The sequence below is a fragment of the Erythrolamprus reginae genome, chromosome 1 (genome assembly GCF_031021105.1).
Source record: "Erythrolamprus reginae isolate rEryReg1 chromosome 1, rEryReg1.hap1, whole genome shotgun sequence".
Classification (NCBI taxonomy): domain Eukaryota; kingdom Metazoa; phylum Chordata; class Lepidosauria; order Squamata; family Dipsadidae; genus Erythrolamprus; species Erythrolamprus reginae.
Window position 1 is genome coordinate 19,395,865 of NC_091950.1, and position 22,478 is coordinate 19,418,342.

Here is a 22,478-nt window from a genome sequence, read left to right on the forward strand (position 1 = left end):
TTAAGATATTTTTTAATATTAGATTTGTTTACATTGTAACACTGTTATTACTATTGTTGTGAGCCGCCCTGAGTCTTCGGAGAGGGGCGGCATACAAATCTAATAAATTATTATTATTATTATTTATTTATTTATTTATTTATTTATTTTATTTATTGGATTTATATGCCGCCCCTCTCCGAAGACTCAAGGCGGCTAACAGCAATCATAAAACAGCGTACAATAATAATCCAATACTAAAAACGATTAAAAAACCATTAATATATAAAACCAAACATATATACAGACATACCATGCATAAAATTGTAAAGGCCTAGGGGGAAAGGGAATCTCAATTCCCCCATGCCTGGTGGCAGAGGTGGGTTTTAAGTAGCTTACGAAAGGCAAGGAGGATGGGGGCAATTCTAATCTCTGGGGGGAGTTGGTTGCAGAGGGCCGGGGCCGCCACAGAGAAGGCTCTTTCCCTGGGTCCCGCCAAGCGGCATTGTTTAGTTGACGGAACCCGGAGAAGGCCAACTCTGTGGGACCTAACTGGTCGCTGGGATTCGTGCAGCAGAAGGCGGTCCCTGAGATAATCTGGTCCGGTGCCATGAAGGGCTTTATAGGTCATAACCAACTATTATTATTATTATTATTATTATTATTATTATTATTATTATTATTAAGTGGAGCCACCCCCCATTTTGCACCCTTTTTTTTTGCCATGGTCGTTAAGCTGCAGTAAATCATGCTGTTGTTAAGTAAGCCCAGATTTCCAAATGGCAGTCGTATGATCCCGGGATCCATATGGTAAATACATTCCGATTGACAAGTGCCTGAATTTTGATTGTGTGACTGCAGGGATGCTGCGACGGTTGTATGTGTGAGGATGGGTTGTAAGTCACTTTTCTCAGTGCCGTTGTAACTTTGAACGGTCGCTAAACAAATTCTTGTCGGTCAAAGTTTACCTGTACAATTCAGTGGCCCCTGCATAAACAGAGGAGGAAGAACTCTCTAACTTGGGTTACTCCTCCCATTTTCTAAGGCTTTAGCCTTGCTGTGAATTGGCTGAAATTTTTTTGGTTCCTATAGATCGCAGTGTGCAACCATCATGGCCCTTTTATGACTGGTGGACTTCAACTCCCAGAATTCCTGGGTCGGCTGGCTCAGTTGAAGTCCAGTGATCCTAAAAGGGACATGGTTCCCCACCCCGGATCTATAGATGAAGTGGCCATCAATAAATCCTCCTTAATCCTCATCATCAAGGAATTGATGTTGACAGTTATTATTATTATTATTATTATTATTATTATTATTATTATTATTATTATTATTTATTGGATTTGTATGCCGCCCCTCTCCGTAGACTCGGGGCGGCTAACAACAGTGGTAAAAACAACATGCGACAATCCAATACTAAAACAGCTAAAACCCTTATTATAAAACCAATCATACATACAAACATACCAGACATAAATTGTAGAAGCCTAGGGGGAAAGAATATCTCAGTTCCCCCATGCTTGACGGCAGAGGTGGGTTTTAAGGAGCTTACGAAAGGCAAGGAGGGTGGGGGCAATTCTAATCTCTGGGGGGAGCTGGTTCCAGACGGCCGGGGCCGCCACAGAGAAGGTTCTTCCCCTGGATCCCGCCAAACGACATTGTTTAGTTGACGGGACCCGGAGAAGACCCACTCTGTGGGACCTAACTGGTCGCTGGGATTCGTGCGGCAGAAGGCAGTCCCGGAGATAATCTGGTCCGGTGCCATGAAGGATTTCTCCCAGTTACTTGTGTTTTGCGTAAATACGAAACAACATTTTTATTACCAAAATGCTCAACTGCAGATTCTCGATAAACTGTACACAAAAGTTTGTAAACGCTCCCAACAGTTTCTTTCTCCGCACTGAGAAATTCAATGACGCCACACTGCTTGTAACGTACATCACTTACAGACGCCATTTCGAAACACCGCTGCAGCTACGCTATCTGTCTGAAGAAACACAAAATTTACACACGCACTCCTGACAATTCAAATAATGTATATCTAAAGTTTCGCATTTGTACCATTACTGTAGGCTGAGAAAAAAAAAGTGGTGCATTACTTTCTGGGTGACCCTCATAGATCTACACTAGGAATATAGATCTACACCATGCACTGTTGTACAACTTCCTCCCCCGAGTCATCATTCCTAAAACCCAAAGTACCTTTCCTTGAACTTTTCCCTACTCTTTTTCTTTGAAGGGGCTGTATTGCATTTCTGTGAATTGCATGGACAACGCAGAAGCACAGTTTACCACAGCACTTCGGGTAAGATGGTGCTCATGATGGGATTTCTTCGCATATCTTTGTCAAGATATTGACAAAATTGAACAGGTCCAAAGACGGGCTGCAAGAATGGTGGAAGGTCTTAAGCATAAAACGTATCAGGAAAGACTTAATGAACTCAATCTGTATAGTCTGGAGGACAGAAGGAAAAGGGGGGACATGATCGAAACATTTAAATATGTCAAAGGGTTAAATAAGGTCCAGGAGGGAAGTGTTTTTAATAGGAAAGTGAACCCAAGAACAAGGGGACACAATCTGAAGTTAGTTGGGGGAAAGATCAAAAGCAACATGAGAAAATATTATTTTACTGAAAGCGTAGTAGATCCTTGGAACAAACTTCCAGCAGACGTGGTAGATAAATCCACAGTAACTGAATTTAAATATGCCTGGGATAAACATATATCCATCGTAAGATAAAAGACAGGAAATAGTATAAGGGTAGACTAGATGAACCATGAGGTCTTTTTCTGCTGTCAGTCTTCTATGTTTCTATGTTTCTTTTGGTTTGCCCTTGTTGGGTGTAACTCCTCTTCAAACAATTTAATTTAATTAAATAACTCGGAAGGCTCATGTGGCAGCCTTTAGCTTAAGACCATAGCAGGGACTGGAACTTTGGCTGTAAGTCATTGCGAGTGTTGAGTGGTGGTGTCGCATTGGTTAGAATGCAGTATGGCAGCCTAATTCTGCTGACTGCCCACTGACTGCAGTTCGTCAGTTCAAGCTTCACCAGGCTCAAGGTTGACGAATCCATCCTTCCGAGTTGGGTAAAATGAGGACTCAGATTTTGGGGGCAATACGCTGGCTCTGTAAAGAGAGCTATAAAAGCCCTCGGAAGCTGCATATAATAATAATAATAATAATTATTATTATTATTATTATTATTATTATTATTATTATTTATTAGATTTGTATGCCGCCCCTCTCTGTAGACTCGGGGCGGCTCACAACAATAACAAAGACAATGTAAGAACAAATCTAATAATTTAAAAAACACTAAAAACCCCATTATTAAGAGCAAACATACACACAAACATACCATGTATAAACTGTATAGGCCCGGGGGAGATGTCTCAGTTCCCCCATGCCTGACGGCAGAGATGGGTCTTAAGAACTTTACAAAACGCAAGGAGGGTGGGGGCAGTTTTGATCTCCGGAGGGAGCTGGTTCCAGTGGGTCGGGCCCGCCACAGAGAAGGCTCTTATCCTTCTAAGTGATATTCTAAGTGATATTTCTATTAAGACATCCATGTGATTGGGCTTGATTTCCGAACTGTTTTTATGACATTCATTAAGCGAATCACATGGTTGTAAGTTGAATCCTGCAACTGTAAAGCAAATACATTCTGAATGGGTGTTGTTTGCGAAAAAAACCCAGCAAAAAAATCAGTTTTTTTTCTATCGCTCTCTGTTTTCTCACCTTCAATCATCTTCATTTTTATATATATGTTTTTTTTGTGTGATGGTTTCTTTTCAAATAAGCCTTCAATTTCACCAAAAAATAAATAAATTAGCAGTGGCTCTCAACCTTTCTAATCCTGGGACCCCTAAATACAGTTCCTCATGTTGTGGTGACCCCCAACCATAAGTCTAGCACCAATTCTCCAAACAGAGCTTTAAGCTGATTGGCAGGAAGGTCAGAGGGACAGCCCCCGCTGTAAACGCCTGATTGGTCGGATTGTAAAAATATGTCCCAATGCACCAGAACAGAAGCTTTAGTTCCTAACACCATGGGAAATTTGTCTTTTCCCCTGGTCTTAGGCGACCCCTGTGAAACAGTCGTTTGACCCCCTAAAGGGGTCCCGACCCCCAGGTAGAGAACCACTGCTATATGGGTCATTCTGTGTCAAGTGGACCAGGTATCCACTTGAATGATTTTTGCAACCTTATTTGAAAAGAAACCATGAAAAAAAAAACCATATATCATAGAAAAAAACCGTGCTCTTTCTAATGAAATAAAAACAGAGATGATTGAAGGTGAGAAAACAAAGAGCTCTGTTTCATTACCTTCAATCATCTTCTTTGGAAAGAGCAAGATTTTTTTCTATTGCTCTTTGTTTTCTCACCTTCAATCATCTTCGTTTTTATTTCATTAGAAAGAGCACGTTTTTTTCTATCATATATGTTGTTTTTGTGATGGTTTCTTTTCAAATAAGGCTTCAATTTCTCCTGGTCCTCTTGACAAAGAATGACTCATATAGCAAATCCCAGCCACCTGACCCTGGGAAGCTGCAACTGGTCATCAATGCACGCTGCTTGTCAAGTCCTTAAAATGTGCTCATGAAACCACTAGGGGGCAGCACAATGTTTTTACAAATGGCTATAAAACACCCTTTCCAAGGATGTTCTCACTGAATGGTTTTTAAACCAGTGTTTACCAACCTTTTTTGAGCCGCGGCACATTATTCATATTTTAAAAATCCTGGGGAACATTGGGGGGGGGGGGGGAGTTTGGACAAAAAAATTATCTTACTTTCTCTCTCTCTCTCTCTCTCTCTCTCTCTCTGTCTCTCTTGCTATTTCTCTTTCTTTCTCTCTCTCTCTCTCTCTGTCTCTCTCTCTTACTATCTCTCTTTCTCTCTGTCTCTCTGTCTCTCTTGCTATCTCTCTTTCTTTCTCTCTCTTTCTCTGTCGTTACACCACGCCGACAACAGCGGCATCGGGCAGTAGCCAAGGGTGGCGGCAGAGCGGCTGACTGCGAGCGGGAACCCTGACGGCGGCAGCTGGACCTGCTGCTGGATGCCTTATATGCTGGTGCTGGGCATGGGCGTGGGGCTGGCACCTCCGGCCCAGCCAGCGAGCTAGTGCCAGCCCCGCAGAGTCAGCATGTACATCTCCAGCAGCACGTCCAACCGCCACCATCGGTGCCTCCACCCTGGAGCTCCCTCTCACCGCCGCCATCTCCCCGCGACTGCATGGGGCCGCTGCAGCCGGCACCCTCTCGCTCCCACCGCCAGTGCCCTCCCGCCAGGCCCCAAAGGACACTTGCCGCCGACGCCAGGGAAGCTCCAGCTGGGTGGGGCGCTGCTGGTGCCGCCGGTAGCTCCAATCTGGAGCTCCCACTCGCAACTGTCCCCCGGCTACTGCCCGACGCTGCTGTTTCCGGCGCTCTCCTGCTGGGCCCCAAAGAAGGAAGGCAGGAAAAAGGAGGTGCGAAGAATAAAGCTCTCCTTTTTCCCGCCTTCCTTCTTTGGGGCGCAGAAGGAGAGCGCCGGAAACAGCGGCGGCGGGCAGTAGCCGGGGGACAGCTGCGAGTGGGAGCTCCAGGTCGGAGGCACCGGCAGCACCCCGCCCAGCTGGAGCTTCCCTAGGAGCTTCGCGGCACACCTGACCATGTCCTGCGGCACACTAGTGTGCCGCGGCACACCGGTTGGGAAACGCTGTTTTAAACAATCAGACGTAATTTGAGGACTTCCTGTAAGAAGGGGAAAGTGCTTTAAACTTTTTTGTTGTTGTTGTTATATGTGTCTTTTCTGTCCTGTAGCTCACCACCCATCAGGAATTGTGGGCTTTTATCGTGACAAACCTGGCAAGTGTTTATATCAGGGAAGGTAACCGACATCAAGAGGTAAATGTCTGGGCTGAAGTGCTGGGCTTTGAATGAAATGCATCACACAGAGCTCAACAGAGGGAAAGCAAGTGTTGACTTTATCCATGTTTTTAAAAAGTCATTTCAAGAAGTCCTCTAAGCGGCATTTTTTAAAAAAACATTTTCTTCCAAACTTATGTCTTTTGTCTTCTTCTAAACTACAACTCAAAGAACACTTCCAAATTTACATTAGTGCTGCTCAGAATTTAACACCGTATCTAGTTGTGAATAGAATGTTTTTATTTTATTTGCATAAAATATGAATCCTGTGAAATCATCAGAAGCCAGGCAGGCTGATTTGTAAATGTGGAAAGTTTTTTTGCTTTATTAAAAAAATATTCTGAGAGAGAATTTTTGGCTTCCTCAGACAATCTCTAAGCCCAGGAAGCCTTGGAGAATATTCACATGATAAACTGCCTTTGTCCTGTATAACTGTAAACATGATTTAAAAACTAATTAAACTTCTTCATGTCTTCCTCCTCTCCAGCTTTATAGCTTATTGGAAAGGATAAACCCAGATCATAATTTTCCAGTGAGGTAGGTAAATCAGTAATTCCCATTACAATATAAGCCATATAAAGCCATTATATTAGATGACTTGTAACAATTCTTTGGCACCAGTTGTTAGGGCTCCGGTGAACTCTCTGTTTCATGACAACATTTTTGTATGCCAGGAATTTAGGTAGGCAATTTGATCAACAGCAGTAACTAATAGTAGCCCAAGTGGACATTTAAAACAATTTAGTATTCACTTCGATCCCTGTCCCTCCTTTTTGGTTAAGGTATTAATTTCATTTGCATCCTGCTGTTCAAAGGACAGAAGTGACGTGCACATTCTGGTATGAAGGCATAATAAGGAAAGAATAAAACTGAAACCTGAATACAGTAACCTGAAACAATAAAACTCAATAATCGAGCGCATGGTCTGAAAGGTTGTGTTTAAAGGTGTCCACTTAAAATCGAGAGATTTTGCCAATACGTAGTTCTTCCTGGTGGAAAACTTTCTGAATAGGCCTTTGAAACTGACCTGAGGGTTTGGATAGGATCTTTAAGGCAGGTTGTGTGACAATTGTCGTTCATTATTCTACTCTGAGCCGCGGTGGTGCAGTGGTTAGGGTGCAGTACTGCAGGCTCCTTCTGCTGACTGCCGGCTACCTGAAATTTGGCAGTTCAAATCCCACCAGGCTCAAAGTTGACTCAGCCTTTCATCCTTCCGAGGTGGGTAAAATGAGAGCCCAAATAGTTGGGGGCAATAGGCTGCCTCTGTAAGCCACTTAGAGAACACTGTAAAATAGTATTTATTTTATTTATTTATTTATTGGATTTGTATGCCTAATAGTATATATGTCTAAACGCTATTGTTATTCTCTCTACAAATCCTCTGCTCCTTAAAGAGAGAAGTCATAGAGGCTGACTGTATTAAATGGTACATCATATTCAGGCTACAAGTCTTGAAACCTACCATTCCAAGTTTTTCAAAACATTTGTGACCTCAAAAGAATCCTGTTCCAATTTGCTGGACAGTTCTATTTAAGGCTTGAGCTAGTTTAGCAGCCCCCAAAACATACATAGAATAGAATAGAATAGAATAGAATTTTTATTGGCCAAGTGTGATTGGACACAAGGAATTTGTCTTGGTGCATATGCTCTCAGTGTACATAAAATAAAATATACATTTGTCAAGAATCATGTGCTACGACACTTAATGATTGTCATAGGGGTCAAATAAGCAACGAAGGAACAATATTAATAAAAATCTTAGGATACAAGCAACAAGTTACAGTCATACAATCCTAAGTGGGAGGAAAAGGATGATAGGAAGGATGAGAAAAACTAGTAGAATAGAAGTGCAGATTTAGTAAAAAGTACATACATACAAGTCCTGGGTACTCTCTAACCTTGCTTGTTTTCTTGCAGATATTTCATTACCCAAACAAAGTAACATTGGCACCGATCATGTTATCTAGTTTGGTTAATGAAAAGTCTGCAAGAAAACAACTAAGTTCGGAGAGCACCAAGGACCCCTCATGCCAGCCCTGAGCTACAAATTTATTTATTTTATTTATTAGATTTGTATGCCGCCCCTCTCCGAAGACTCGGGGCGGCTAACAACAATATAAAAAGACAATGTAAACAAATCTAATATTAAAAACAATCTTAAAAACCCCAATTTAAAGAACCACTCATACATACAAGCATACCATGTATAAATTCTATAAGCCTAGGGGGAAGGGAAAAAATTTCAATTCCCCCATGCCTGACGACAGAGGTGGGTTTTAAGGAGCTTACGAAAGGCAAGGAGGGTGGGGGCAACTCTGATATCTGGGGGTAGCTGGTTCCAGAGGGTCGGGGCCGCCACAGAGAAGGCTCTTCTCCTGGGTCCCGCCAAACGACATTGCTTAGTCGACGGGACCCGGAGAAGGCCAACTCTGTGGGACCTAACCGGTCGCTGGGATTCGTGCGGCATACATGTATAGTACTGGGATTTCCCTGTACTATAAATGTATGCATACATACATTCATTGTCAAATTTTACATGGCTGTCCATAAACAGTGATTCACAAGAAAAGGCATTCAGCAAGATGATAAAATTGTAAACATTTTTTTTTTTTAAACCTTTCTGCTTCCAGCACAGAACATCCCTTGAGATGATTTCCTTGTAGATTGAAATGTTTCACATGGGATGTTTTATTCCATATTTTCCATATATGCATAAAGATGTGGAGGCTAATCCCTCCGGAGAGGCAGAGAAGCATAGAAATCAAGGTTTCGGCTACTATTCCTGCTCAGCTTGAGAAAAGCAATGCCAGTGGCAAAAGGTGCAAAGAAATAAGGAAGAGGATGAACAGGAACAAGAGTGGGTCAGGTGCCTTTTTTTTAGAAATTGGCTATGAGGCTAAGGGATACTGCTGCACGAATCCCAGTGACCAGTTAGGTCCCACAGAGTTGGCCTTCTCCGGATCCCGTCAACTAAACAATGTCGTTTGGCGGGACCCAGGGGAAGAGCCTTCTCTGTGGCGGCCCCGGTCCTCTGGAATCAACTCCCCCCAGAGATTAGAACTGCCCCCACCCTGCGTCTTTCGTAAGCTCCTTAAAACCCACCTCTGTCGTCAGACATGGGGGAATTGATACTTTCCCTCCCCCTAGGCTTATAAAATATATCCATGGTATGCTAGTATGTATGATTGGTTTCTAAATTGGGGTTTTAAATTAACTTAAATATTAGATTTGTTTACATTGTATTATTATTGCTATGAGCCGCCCCGAGTCTGCGGAGAGGGGCGGCATACAAATCTGATTAATAAATAAATAAATAAATACTCTAGAGTAGTGTTTCCCAACCTTGGCAACTTGAAGATATTTGGACTTCAACTCCCAGAATTCCCCAGCCAGCAGACGCTGGCTGGGGAATTCTGGGAGTTGAAGTCCAAATATCTTCAAGTTGCCAAGGTTGGGAAACACTGCTCTAGAGCAGGGGTCGGCAACCCTACACACTGAAAGAACCACAAAGGTCCTAACTGGAAGCCTCCCATCTTGTTCCCGCACCATAGAGTCTTTTCCTAGCACAGTGTCCTTTTTCCTCTGCCGATTGGAAGTCTGGTTCCCTTCACCATAGAGTCTCCTCCTGCATGGCGTCCTTTTTCCTCTACCTGTCCTAACCCAAAGCCCTATCAATTGTGGAGCCGACTGGCAATAGGGAGCCACAGCAGAGGGAATGAAAGCCACATAGTTGCTGACCCCTGCTGCTCTTAAACTTGGCAGATTTAAGACTTGCAGACTTCAACACCCAGAGCCAAGCGGGCTGAGGGATTCTGGGAGTTGAAGTCCATAAAGTCTTAAAAGTTGGCAAGGTTGGAGACTCCTGCTCTAGAGACATTTCCTTTAGTGGCATCAGCTGCTTGTGGGCAGCAGCCTGCCTTGTCTAGGCTGGTGCTGTGGGAAGACTCAGCCAGCTTAGTTGCTATGAAGGATTTGATGTAATGTTGACAGCTGCAGGTTGTGGTGTTGAGAAGAGAGATTCGGTAAATTGGATCTCGTTGAACCAACAAATACATAACTACCTAATTTTTGTCCGGCCTTCTCTTTACCTGTATCAATGCAATTGGAATCCATATTTATTTATTTATTCATTCATTCATTCATTCATTCATTCATTCATTCATTCATTTAAATTCATTCATTATTCATTCATTCAATCAATTTTTGTGCCGCTCTTCTCCTTAGACTCAGGGCGGCTTACAACATGTTAGCAATAGCACTTTTTTAACAGAGTCAGCCTATTGCCCCCACAATCTAGGTCCTCATTTTACCCACCTCGGAAGGATGGAAGGCTGAGTCAACCTTGAGCCGGTGATGAGATTTGAACTGCTGACCTTCAGATCTACAGTCAGCTTCAGTGGCCTGCAGTACAGCACTCTACCTGCTGCGCCACCCCGGCTCATTCCTAAATCCACCACTTTATAGATATTTTGTAGAACGATACACCACCTTTCTGGGCAAGTCGGACAATAATGTTTGAAAGCAAGTCTAAATCTTTTAAATAACGTATTAATGGTTGATAGGGGTACCTTGTTTATTTATTTATTTTATTTTATTGGATTTGTATGCCGCCCCTCTCCGAGGACTCGAGGCGGCTCACAGCACATACAGAAAAACAAGAATAATAGCAATCTAATACATTAAAAACAATCTTTAAAATTCTAATTAAAAGAAAAAAGCATTAATATCATTCATTCAACAATCAAACTAAAGCATTCATTGGTCTACGGGGAAGATCTAAGGAACCCCAGGCCTGGCGGCAAAGATGAGTTCCGGAAGGCAAGGAGGGTGGGGGCAGTGTGGGAAGTTGATTCCAGAGGTCTGGGGCCCCCACAGAGAAGGCTCTTCCCCTGGGACCCGCCAGCCAACATTGTTTGGTCGACAGGACCCTAAGGAGACCAACTCTGTGGCACTTCACCGGTCGTTGGGATTCGTGCGGCAGAAGGTGGTCTCAGAGATTATTATTATTATTATTATTATTTATTTAATTTGTATGCCGCCCCTTTCCGTAGACTCGGGGTGGCTCACAGCAGTGATAGAAACAATGTAGAATACAGTGATCCCTCGATCATCGCGAGGCTTCCGTTCCAGGACCCCACGCGATGATCGATTTTTAGCGAAGTAGCGGTGCGGAAGTAAAAACACCATCTGCGCATGCGCAGATGGTGTTTTTACTTCCACTGCCGCCCGCCCTTCGCCCGCCCACCCCGTTGCTCGCGCCTGGGGTGCGCGCGCGCTTGGGGACACCCCAGCTCCGCTTCCCAGCTGGGAAGCGGAGGTGGGGTGTCCCCAAGCGCGCGCGCTTTCCCCAGCAACGCGCGCGCGGTGGGGACACCCTAGCTCCGCTTCCCAGCTGGGAAGCGGAGGTGGGGTGTCCCCAAGCGCGCGCGCTTTCCCCAGCAACGCGTGCGCGGTGGGGACACCCTAGCTCCGCTTCCCAGCTGGGAAGCGGAGGTGGGGTGTCCCCAAGCTCGCGCGCGCTGCCCGCCCGCCCACGCTGTTGCCGGCTCCGCTTCCCAGCTGGGAAGCGGAGCTGGGGTTTCCCGCGCGCGTGCCGCCCGCCAGCCCACGCCGTTGCTCGCGCCGCCGCTGGGGTCTTACTGGGGCAAGAGGGGGAAGACCCAGGGAAGCCTCTGCCTGGCGGGGAAACTCCACCATCTACGCATGCGTGGAAGGGCACGCATGCGCAGATGGTGGAGTTTACTTCCGGGTTGAAAACTCGCGATATAGCCCTTTCGCGATGCTCGAGGGATCACTGTACAAATCTAATAATACGAAGTTAAAAAGCCATAATTTAAAAAACATGCACACAACACACCATACATAAATTATATAGGCCTGGGGAAGATATTTCAATTCCCCCATGCCTGACGGCAGAGGTGGGTTTTGAGAAGTTTACGAAAGGCAAGGAGGGTGGGGGCAATTCTGATCTCTGGGGGGAGTTGGTTCCAGAGGGCCGGGGCCACCACAGAGAAGGCTCTTCCCTTGGGGCCCGCCAAACGACATTGTTTAGTCGACGGGACCCGGAGAAGGCCAACTCTGTGGGACCTCACCGGTCGCTGGGATTCGTGCGGCAGAAGGCGGTCCCGGAGATATTCTGGTCCGATGCCATGTAGGCCGTTAACATAGAATTGGCCAGTCTGGATCCGTGATTTCCCCTTTGGGACGTTGATGCTTATTTTTCTGTGTGTCTGCTCTGTCTCCTCCAGTTCTCACTGTCTTCGAGCTGCCGCTTTCTACATCCGAGGGTTGTTCTCCTTCTTTCAAGGAAGGTACAATGAAGCCAAGTGAGTCACAAATCGTTTCTTCTTTTTAGTGAAAAAGACAGGTCAGAAGCGGGACTCTGCTCAGTTGCAGTTTGATAACAGCTAAATACGTCTGTTAATGTTCTATCGGGCTCTCTGGTAGAATCCTCCCAAAAATTCACAGGTACAAATTTCAGACACACACACGTTTGAAAATTCAAAACAATGTTCTTTATACTGAAAATTCACTTAAACCAAGCCCTCTTTTGGTATAGCAAAGAGCACTCGTCTCCAAACAAACTGGTAATTGGTACAAGTCCCTTATCAGTTCTGAGATACTTAGCTTGCAGCTGTGAGGCAATTCACAGTCCTTCTGCTTTCACAAAGTGAAACACACTTTGCTCTGGCTTAGTTTCAAAGCGGGGAAAAATCAGCACACAAAAGGTCAAAGTCAGTAAAGCAGTCACGAAACACAACGATCAGATAATCCTCCTCAACGGCCAAACCCACAGGCTGCTATTTATAGCAGCCTCACTAATTACCACAGCCCCACCCAACCACAGGTGGCCTCATTTTCTCTGATAATAATCTCTCAGTTGTTGCTGCCTATGCATCGCTCTCCGCATGCGTGGCTGTATCATTAACTCTTGTTCCGAATCCAAGGAGGAGCTAGATAATTGATCTCCTTCTGAGCTGTCTGCCACACTCTCCTCCTCCCTGTCACTCATGTCTTCTTGGTCAGAGGAGCCTTCATCAGCAGATTCCACCGGGGGCAAAACAGGCCTACAGCATGTGGATGTCTCCCCCACATCCACAGTCCTTGGGGCAGGAGCTGGGCCAGAGCTAACCACAACAGTTAAGACTCTGCTTTACCTAAGCAGCAAACTGTCTTTTTGTACGTGAGCCATCTGAATGAGCGCTCTCAAGTTAAACATATGGATGCCAGCAAGTCCCTCTTTCCCTGCTCTTATTCATCTTGAGAGGTTGCTTGGTCCTCCCCAGTTTCATCCCACACAGATAGCCCTTGACTTATGACCACAACTGAGCCTAAAATTCCTGTTGCTAAGCCAGACGGTTAAGTCTGTTTTGTCCCATTTTGTGACATTTCTGGTCATAGTGGTTAAGCGAATCATTGCCGTTAGTGTTAAGTGCTGTGTTATTTAGTTAACACTGTTGTTAAGTGAATCTGGCTGCCCCATTGATTTTGTTTATCAGAAGGTTGCAAAAGCTGATCACACGAGCCCAGGACACTGCAAGCGTCATAAATATGAATCAAGTGTCTGAACGTTGACCACATGACCATGAGGATGCTGCAGCGGTCATGAAAAATGGTCAAAAGTTGTTTGTTTCAGTGCCGTTGTACAAGGGTCGCCCAGAAAGTAATGCACCACATTTTGTTTCTTCAACTACAGTATTATTTATTGAACACAATGTAACTTACACACAAGAAAGAATGATGTTTCTTCTACTTAAACATCATTTTACGTAGATCAAGAATGATGTTTCTTCTACATAAACACCTATTTTTTCACATAATCTCAATCCTGTTCTATAATAATAATAATAATAATACTGTAATAATAATTTATTGGATTTGTATGCCGCCCCTCTCCGCAGACTCGGGGCGGCTAACAACAATAATAAACACAACATGTACAATCCAATAATAAAAAACAACTAAAAACCCCTATTATAAAACCAAACATACACAAACATACCATGCATGACTTGTAATGGCCTAGGGGGAAGTGCTATCTCAACTCCCCCATGGCTGGTGGTATAAATGATTCTTGAGTAGTTTATGAAGACAGGGAGGGTGGGTGCAGTTCTAATCTCCGGGGGGAGTTGGTTCCAGAGGGCCGGGGCCGCCACAGAGAAGGCTCTTCCCCTTGGGCCCGCCAGACAACATTGTTTAGTCGATGGGACCCAGAGAAGGCCAACTCTGTGGGACCTTATTGGTCGCTGGGATTCGTGCGGTAGCAGGCGGTTCCGAAGGTAATCTGGTCCAATGCCATGTAGGGCTTTAAAGGTCATGGCCTTCCTCCAGTGAGACGCAAGGGTGTGTATGCCCTGTTGGTACCACTCCTTGTTCTAATGGCCTCACCCTCTGTGCCCAGCGACTAACCGTACTTCTATCGACTGCAGATTCTCCATAAACTGTACATAAACGTTTGTGAATGTTCCCAACAGTTTCTTTCTCCGCAGTGAGAAATTCAATGACGACACATTGCTTGTAACGTCCGTCACTTACAGACGCCATTTCGAAACACTGCTGCAGCTACGCTATCTGCCTGAAGAAACGTAAAACTTACACACACATTCCTTTAACCCTATTTAACTCTTTAACATATTTAAATGTTTCGATCATGTCCCCCCAGAAGGAAAAGGGGGGACATGATGGAAACATTTAAATATGTTAAGGGGTTAAATAAGGTCCAGGAGGGAAGTGTTTTTAATAGGAAAGTGAACACAAGAACAAGGGGACACAATCTGAAGTTAGTTGGGGGAAAGATCAAAAGCAACCTGAGAAAATATTATTTTACTGAAAGAGTAGTAGATCCTTGGAACAAACTTCCAGCAGACGTGTTTGGTAAATCCACAGTAGCTGAATTTAAACATGCCTAGGATAAACATAGATCCATCCTAAGATAAAATACAGAAAATATTATTATTATTATTATTATTTTATTATTATTATTATTATTTATTAGATTTGTATGCCGCCCCTCTCCGTAGACTCGGGGCGGCTCACAACAATAACAAGAACAATGTAACAACAAATCTAATAATTTAAAAAACGCTAAAAACCCCATTATTAAAAGCAAACATACACACAAACATTTATTTATTATTATTTATTTATTTTATTATTTAGATTTGTATGCCGCCCCTCTCCGCAGACTCGGGGCGGCTCACAACAAAGTGAAACAATTTACAACAAATCTAAATTACAGTTTAAAAATATTTTAAAAACCCCATTTTCTAAACAAACATACAGACAGACATACCATTCATAAATTGTATATGCCCGGGGGAGATGTCTCAGTTCCCCCATGCCTGACGACAAAGGTGGGTCTTAAGGAGCTTACGAAAGGCAAGGAGAGTAGGGGCAGTTCTAATCTCTGGGGGGAGTTGGTTCCAGAGGGTCGGGGCCGCCACAGAGAAGGCTCTTCTCCTGGGGCGCGCCAACCGACATTGTTTAGTTGACGGGACACGGAGAAGGTCCACTCTGTGTGACCTAATCGGTCGCTGGGATTCGTGCGGCAGCAGGCGGTCCCGGAGATATTCTGGTCCAGTGCCATGAAGGGCTTTAAAGGTCATAACCAACACTTTGAATTGTGACCGGAAATTGATCGGCAACCAATGCAGACTGCGGAGTGTTGGTGAAACATGGGCATACCTTGGGAAGCCCATGATTGCTCTCGCATACATACACACAGACTAGATGGATCATGAGGTCTTTTTCTGCCGTCAGACTTCTATGTTTCTATGTTTCCTGACAATTCAAATATCTAAAGTTTCGCATTCGTACCATCACTGTAGGCTGAGAAAAAAAAAAGTGGTGCATTGTTTTCTGGGTGACCCTCATAACTTCAAACAATCACTAAACTTTTGTAAGCAGAGGACTGCCTGTAATCTCCGTGGTTAGCAGACAAACTCACTTAATTGCAACTGAACAAATATAAAAATTAAACGTTAGTAAAACTCTCTGAATTCTGTTGAAACGTCCAAATCTATTATTGAAGGGATAAAATGGCTCCAGGCCACTATTTCACTATTAATGCTGAGTTTGAAGATCTGTAATAAAATCACAGTACTTCGGCTTCTTAAAGCGTCTTTAAAAAGCAGATGTATAGATACTGCGGAGAATGTCTAGATTGTGCAAATGAGGTGTTGAAGTAGTTGCTGGAAGAGGCCAATTTTTGGCTAAACTTCTTACATTGCCCAAAATGTTTTCTTTCTTTTAATCTTTTGTTTTGGTAGACGTTTTTTACGAGAGACACTAAAAATGTCAAATGCAGAAGATCTAAACCGATTAACAGCATGCTCTCTTGTTCTTCTGGGTCACATCTTCTATGTGTTAGGGAATCACAGGGTAAGTCATAAATCCTTTTCAAGTGGTGTTGTTTGATACTTCTCTTTTTCTCTTGCCAATGAAATAAAGAGCGTGAAATTAATGTTAACGCAAAGTTTTGCCAATGTGTGTATCAATGGACTGGACGGGGTGGTGATGGTAGTCATATGATGGGCTGGAAAATTTGTGGCATCTGTAGTAATTTAATTTTCAAATTGTGGTTTATTTATTTGTTACAGTCCGGGTAAATAATAATAATATATTGCTGTTAGCCACCTCGAGTCTTCGGAGAGGAGCGGCATACAAATCTAATAAATAATAATAATAATAATAATAATAATAATAATAATAATAATAATAATATTACTATTTATTAGATTTGTATGCCGCCCCTCTCCGAAGACTCGGGGTGGCTCACAACAATATAAAAAGACAATGTAAACAAATCTAATCTTAAAAACAATCTAAAAAACCCCAATTTAAAAAAACCACTCATACATACATGCATACCATGTATAAATTCTATAAACCTAGGGGGAAGAGAAATGTCAATTCTGACGACAGAGGTGGGTTTTAAGGAGCTTGCGAAAGGCAAGGAGGGTGGGGGCAACTCTGATATCTGGGGGGAGCTGGTTCCAGAGGGTCGGGGCCGCCACAGAGAAGGCTCTTCTCCTGGGTCCCGCCAAACGACACTGCTTAGTCGCCGGGACCCGGAGAAGGACAACTCTGTGGGACCTAACCGGTCGCTGGGATTCGTGATATAGATATAGATTTCAAAAAATAAACTCCAAACACTTTCTAAAAAATTACTTGTAACTATAATTTTTTTCCTCCTTATGATATGTGAAAGATTGATAATTACTATATTTCTTTGCTATGCACTAAATTATTCCACAAATGCTGCCATTTTATCTGCTCATTGCAAATAGTCAAATTGGTGCCCTGAAGTGAAGTGTGAACTTGCAGTGAGAAATTAATTACAAATAATCCCCATTTAACAGCCACAGTTGAGACCAACAACTCCATTACTAAGGCAGACATAGTCACTAAGGGAAATATACCATAATCGCAACAAATTTACATGGGTTCCACTGTGGTCATTAAGCAAATCTAATTGGGTTCCAGCACGAATCCAAAATCTCGGAAGACTAAACTTCTGGTCCCAGTGACTGGCCCAGATTGTATCTTGCAACGTTATCCTGAGACACATATACAGTCATTCCTCGTCTTACGAACCTAATTGGTTCCAGGGGGAGGTTCGTAAGACGAAAGGTTCGTAAGACAAAACATTGTTTCCCATAGGAAACAATGTAAAGTCAATTAATCCGTGCAACCAAAAAAACCCCCGCAAAAAACCAGCGTTCGGCGACTGCTGGGAAGCCGCGCGGCTGTTTCAAAAGGTGACAGCCGGCCTGGGGGGCTTCCCAGCAACCTCCCGAACCCTGAACCCGGACGTTCGGCAAAAGTTCGGGGTTCGGGAGGTTGCTGGGAAGCCCCCCAGGCCGGCTGTCACCTTTTAAAACAGCCGCACGGCTTCCCAGCAGCTTCCCGAAGCCGAACGCCAAACCCGAACTTTCGCGTTCGGCGTTCGGCGACTGCTGGGAAGCCGCGCAGCTGTTTTAAAAGGTGACAGCCGGCCTGGGGGGCTTCCCAGCAACCTCCCGAACCGAACCCGGGGTTCAGAAAATTTTTGCCTCTTCTTACGAACTTTTTTCGAGTTACGAACCGGCGTTTGGGAGGCTGCTGGGAAGCCCCGCCGCCCGGCTGTCACCTTTTAAAACAGCCGTGCGGCTTCCCAGCAGTCTCCGAATGCCGGTTCGTAACTCGAGAAAAGTTCGTAAGAAGAGGCAAAATTTTTCTGAACCCCGGGTTCGTATCACGAGTTGTTCGTAAGACGAGGGGTTCGTATCTTGAGGTACCACTGTATTTGCCTTTGTTCATTAAGCAAATCGCCCATAGTTGTTCAGTGGGAGATTGCATGATTTTGCAATGCTACTGCCAGCTCCTTCATTTACTTTGCTTGTTGGATGTAAGCTATGAAATGAATGAATGGCAATGGATTTTTAGACTGTAATTTTAAATTTAATTAGATTTGCCATTGTACTGTATTGTTATATTATATGCTGTTAGCCGCCCCGAGTCCTCGGAGAAGGGCGGCATACAAATCTAATAAATAACCAAATAAATAAATTACAGTACATAACTACAGGGACCCTGCAGCTATTGTAAGTTTGACAATAGTTGTGAAGTTACCTTTTTTGGCACTGTTGTAACGTCAAATGGCCACTAAACAGGGCAGTTGTTAAGTAAGTACAGTGGTACCACTACTTACAAACTTCATTCGTTCCGTGACCAGGTTCTTAAGTAGAAAAGTTTGTAAGAAGAAGCAATTTTCACCATAGGAATCAATGTAAAAGCAAATAATGTGTGCGATTGGGGAAACCACAGGGAGGGTGGAGGCCCTGTTTCCTCCCAGGAGATTCCTAGAGAGGCCCCACGGAGGCTTCTCCCTGCCTTTTCCGACCCTGTTTCCTCCCAGGAGATTCCTAAAAAGGCCCCATGGAGGCTTCACCCCGCCTTTTCCGGCCCTGTTTCCTCCCAGGAGATTCCTAAAAAGGCCCCATGGAAGCTTCTATCCGTCTTTTCTGGCCCTGTTTCCTCCCAGGAGATTCCTAGAGAGGCCCCACGGAGGCTTCTCCCTGCCTTTTCTGGTCCCGTTTCCTCCCAGGAGATTCCTAAAAAGGCCCCATGGAGGCTTCACCCCGCCTTTTCCGGCCCTGTTTCCTCCCAGGAGATTCCTAGAGAGGCCCCACGGAGGCTTCTTCCCGCCTTTTCTGCTTACAGTTTTGGAGGCTCGGGTTCTTAAGTAGAAAATGGTTCTTAAGAAGAGGCAAAAAAAATCTTGAACACCCAGTTCTTATCTAGAAAAGTTCGTAAGTAGAGGCGTTCGTAGGTAGAGGTACCACTGTACCTACAATGAGATTATTTAAGCCTTGTTTGCAGTTGTTATCCCTGTGCATTGCCTGCAGGACTCGAGATGCTAGTCTTGCCTCTAAGGATTTTTCCTGCATCTTTGAATGTTATGCGGTGACAAAGAAATAAGCCCCTTCTCAAAGGGAGGTAATTAAAACAATATTGTATTGTATGGAAATGAATAAATTGACAATGAAAGATAAGGAAGACTCTGAATGTTATACCCTATGAAGGATAGATCAAAAGAAGGAAAAAAGAAAAAGAAAAAAAACATTATGTCTTCAGGTTTTTCCTGCCTTAATCCTTCAAACCAGATCAAACAAAAATGTAATACTTTATTCCAAAACAAAAAAATGTATACAGTCAAAACAACACTTTCCCACAAGAGCCACTCAAGCGTAATTATCTTGTCTTATCAGCTACAAAAATAACCCACAGCTGTGCTGTCAAGGCTGTAGTATATACCAATTTTGGTCACTAAATGGCACCGTGACCCAGCCAGTAAGTCCAAAAGCCCGGCAGATTTTACTTCAAACTGCAAATGCAAAACCAATAAAATGCAAAATGACAAGAGAAGACAATGATTATGTACCTTAAAAAAAATAGTTTCGCCAATACCTAAGTGCAATAAATCCCAATCAATCTCAAAATGAGGCTCTATAGCTCATCCCTTGCCTTTGTTTTATCCAAGCCTCTTTCTTCGGCTCTGCTAACGTTTAAAAAGTGAAACCGCTTCAGAGAAGCTTTTAAAAGTTAACATACATATCCAGCTATTTCTTCTCCATTAGCTTAGCCCCTCCCCAAAATAATCACTTTAAAAATAATCTCACGCAGGGGACTTCCTCTCCTTCCATCAATTCTCCAAGCAGTGGCCGCCCCACCTGATGGCGATCTAAGTCGCCACTCCTCAGCTGAAGGCTGGGAGGCTGCGGTTGGCATTCTGGAGTGTTTGCCCTTCCCTTCAGGGGCTCGATCCGTGCCTCTCCTTGACACCTCTCCTACAGAGAGGTTCTGGCTCGATTTCTTTTGATTTCGAGCCCACTTCTGCTGGAACTTGCGGGGTTTCCTTCAGAACGGGGAAATAACATGAGTGGAAGCTAAACAAGGAGAGAAGCAGCTTAGAACTAAGGAGAAATTTCCTGACAGTTAGAACAATTGATCCGTGGAACAGTCTGCCACCAGAAGTTGTGAATGCTCCAACACTGGAAGTTTTTAGGAATATGTTGGATAACCATCTGCCTGAAGTAGTGTAGGGCTTCCTATCTAAGCAAGGAGGTTGGACTAGAACAGTGTTTCCCAACCTTGGCCACTTGAAGATATTTGGACTTCAACTCCCAGAATACTTCCTTCCTTCCTTCCTTCCTTCCTTCCTTCCTTCCTTCCTTCCTTTCTCCCTCCCTTCCTTTCTCCCTCCCTTCCTTTCTCCCTTCCTTCCTTCCTCTCTGATTCTTTCTTTTCCTTCATTCCTTCTTTTTTTCTTTCTCTTCCTTTTTTCTTTCTTTCTTTTTCTTTCTTTCTCTTTCTTTTCCTTTGTTCCCTTGTTCATTCGCTGGCTGGGGAATTCTGGGAGTTGAAGTCCAAATATCTTCAAGTGGCCAAGTTTGGGAAACACTGGACTAGAAGACCTCCAAGACCCCTTCCATCTCCGTTGTTGTTGAATTGTTAAAACATACTATTGCAATGTTTAGCCCCAACCCCTCCTCCTTAAAAACTCACGTTTGTGGTGGTCGCAATCAATAAATTCAAGGAAAAATAACCACGTCCGGGTTGTCATCTTTGTTTGATCAAGACCCTTTTTATCTCTAGGAGAGTAACAACATGGTAGTCCCAGCCATGCAGCTGGCCAGCAAGATCCCCGACATGTCTGTGCAACTCTGGTCATCAGCCCTCCTGAGAGGTCAGTGAACACAACGGGTCATAATTCAGTGGATGCGTTTGTACGCTGTGATAAACTGTGGTTTCCTTAATGATTGGCTGCATAGCTAGAGGTATAACAAGCAGGAAGAGGGAGATTGTGATCCCCTTATATAGAGCGCTGGTGAGACCACATTTGGAATACTGTGTTCAGTTCTGGAGACCTCACCTACAAAAAGATATTGACAAAATTGAACAGGCCCAAAGACGGACTACAAGAATGGTGGAAGGTCTTAAGCATAAAACGTATCAGGAAAGACTTCATGAACTCAATCTGTATAGTCTGGAGGACAGAAGGAAAAAGGGGGACATGATTGAAACATTTAAATAGGTAAAAGGGTTAAATAAGGTTCAGGAGGGAAGTGTTTTTAATAGGAAAGTGAACACAAGAACAAGGGGACACAATCTGAAGTTAGTTGGGGGAAAGATCAAAAGCAACATGAGAAAATATTATTTTACTGAAAGAGTAGTAGATGCTTGGAACAAACTTCCAGCAGACGTGGTTGGTAAATCCACAGTAACTGAATTTAAACATGCCTGGGATAAACATATATCCATCCTAAGATAAAATACAGGAAATAGTATAAGGGCAGACTAGATGGACCATGAGGTCTTTTTCTGCCATCAATCTTCTGTGTTTCTATTGAATAAACCATATGGGCAGAGGTGGGTTCCTCCCAGTTTGGACTGGTTCGCCCAAACCAGTAGAAACCCGCTGCTGACATCATGATGATATCATGGAATTGGTATGTGGACACTGCCATCTTCTTCTTTTTAATTTGTTTTAAAAATTGCTGGCTTTTTTCTTCTTCTGCGCATGTGCAGAAGCCGAGTTTCCAGCACTGCGCATGCATCACCATCTTGTTTTGGGCTTTTTTGGGGTGGGGGAACTTTTTTTTTTTTTTTAATCAACACTGGGCGTGCGCACGCAACACAACCACATGGCATGGGAGGAAGCAAACCCGCATTAAGGTAAGTTAGAACCCATCTGTGCACAGGGTGTTGGGTTGCACAACATGCTTAGGCATGAACCACCGTTTGCAAAACACATTGGCCAGGTTATTATTATTATTATTTATTATTATTTATTGGATTCTTATCCCGCCCCTCTCCGAGGCCTCGCAGCGGCTTACAACAGGTAGTCTTACATTAAGACAGATAATTGATTTTGCTTGTCAGAAGCAGGCAGTGAAGGTTGCAAATGGTGATCACGTGACCACAGAGTGCTATGACATCACAATTGTGAGCCAGGTACCAAATCCCCAGATCGTGGTCACATGACTGCGGGACCACTGAAGACCACTTGTGAATACCACTCATTTAACATCACCATAGTGTGGGATGG

The 22,478-nt window shown here is 43.9% G+C and overlaps 1 protein-coding gene across 1 annotated transcript in view; it reads left to right on the plus strand.

Annotated features, from left to right (window-relative positions):
* Positions 1 to 22,478, plus strand: part of MAU2 (MAU2 sister chromatid cohesion factor) — a 65,600-nt gene that overhangs the window by 37,362 nt on the left and 5,760 nt on the right. Inside the window, exons 12-17 of the mRNA XM_070746340.1 lie at positions 2,219 to 2,284; positions 5,783 to 5,866; positions 6,375 to 6,424; positions 12,136 to 12,213; positions 16,156 to 16,267; positions 21,026 to 21,116. Coding sequence (XP_070602441.1) covers positions 2,219 to 2,284; positions 5,783 to 5,866; positions 6,375 to 6,424; positions 12,136 to 12,213; positions 16,156 to 16,267; positions 21,026 to 21,116 — 481 coding nt within the window. The remainder of the gene's footprint in view (positions 1 to 2,218; positions 2,285 to 5,782; positions 5,867 to 6,374; positions 6,425 to 12,135; positions 12,214 to 16,155; positions 16,268 to 21,025; positions 21,117 to 22,478) is intronic.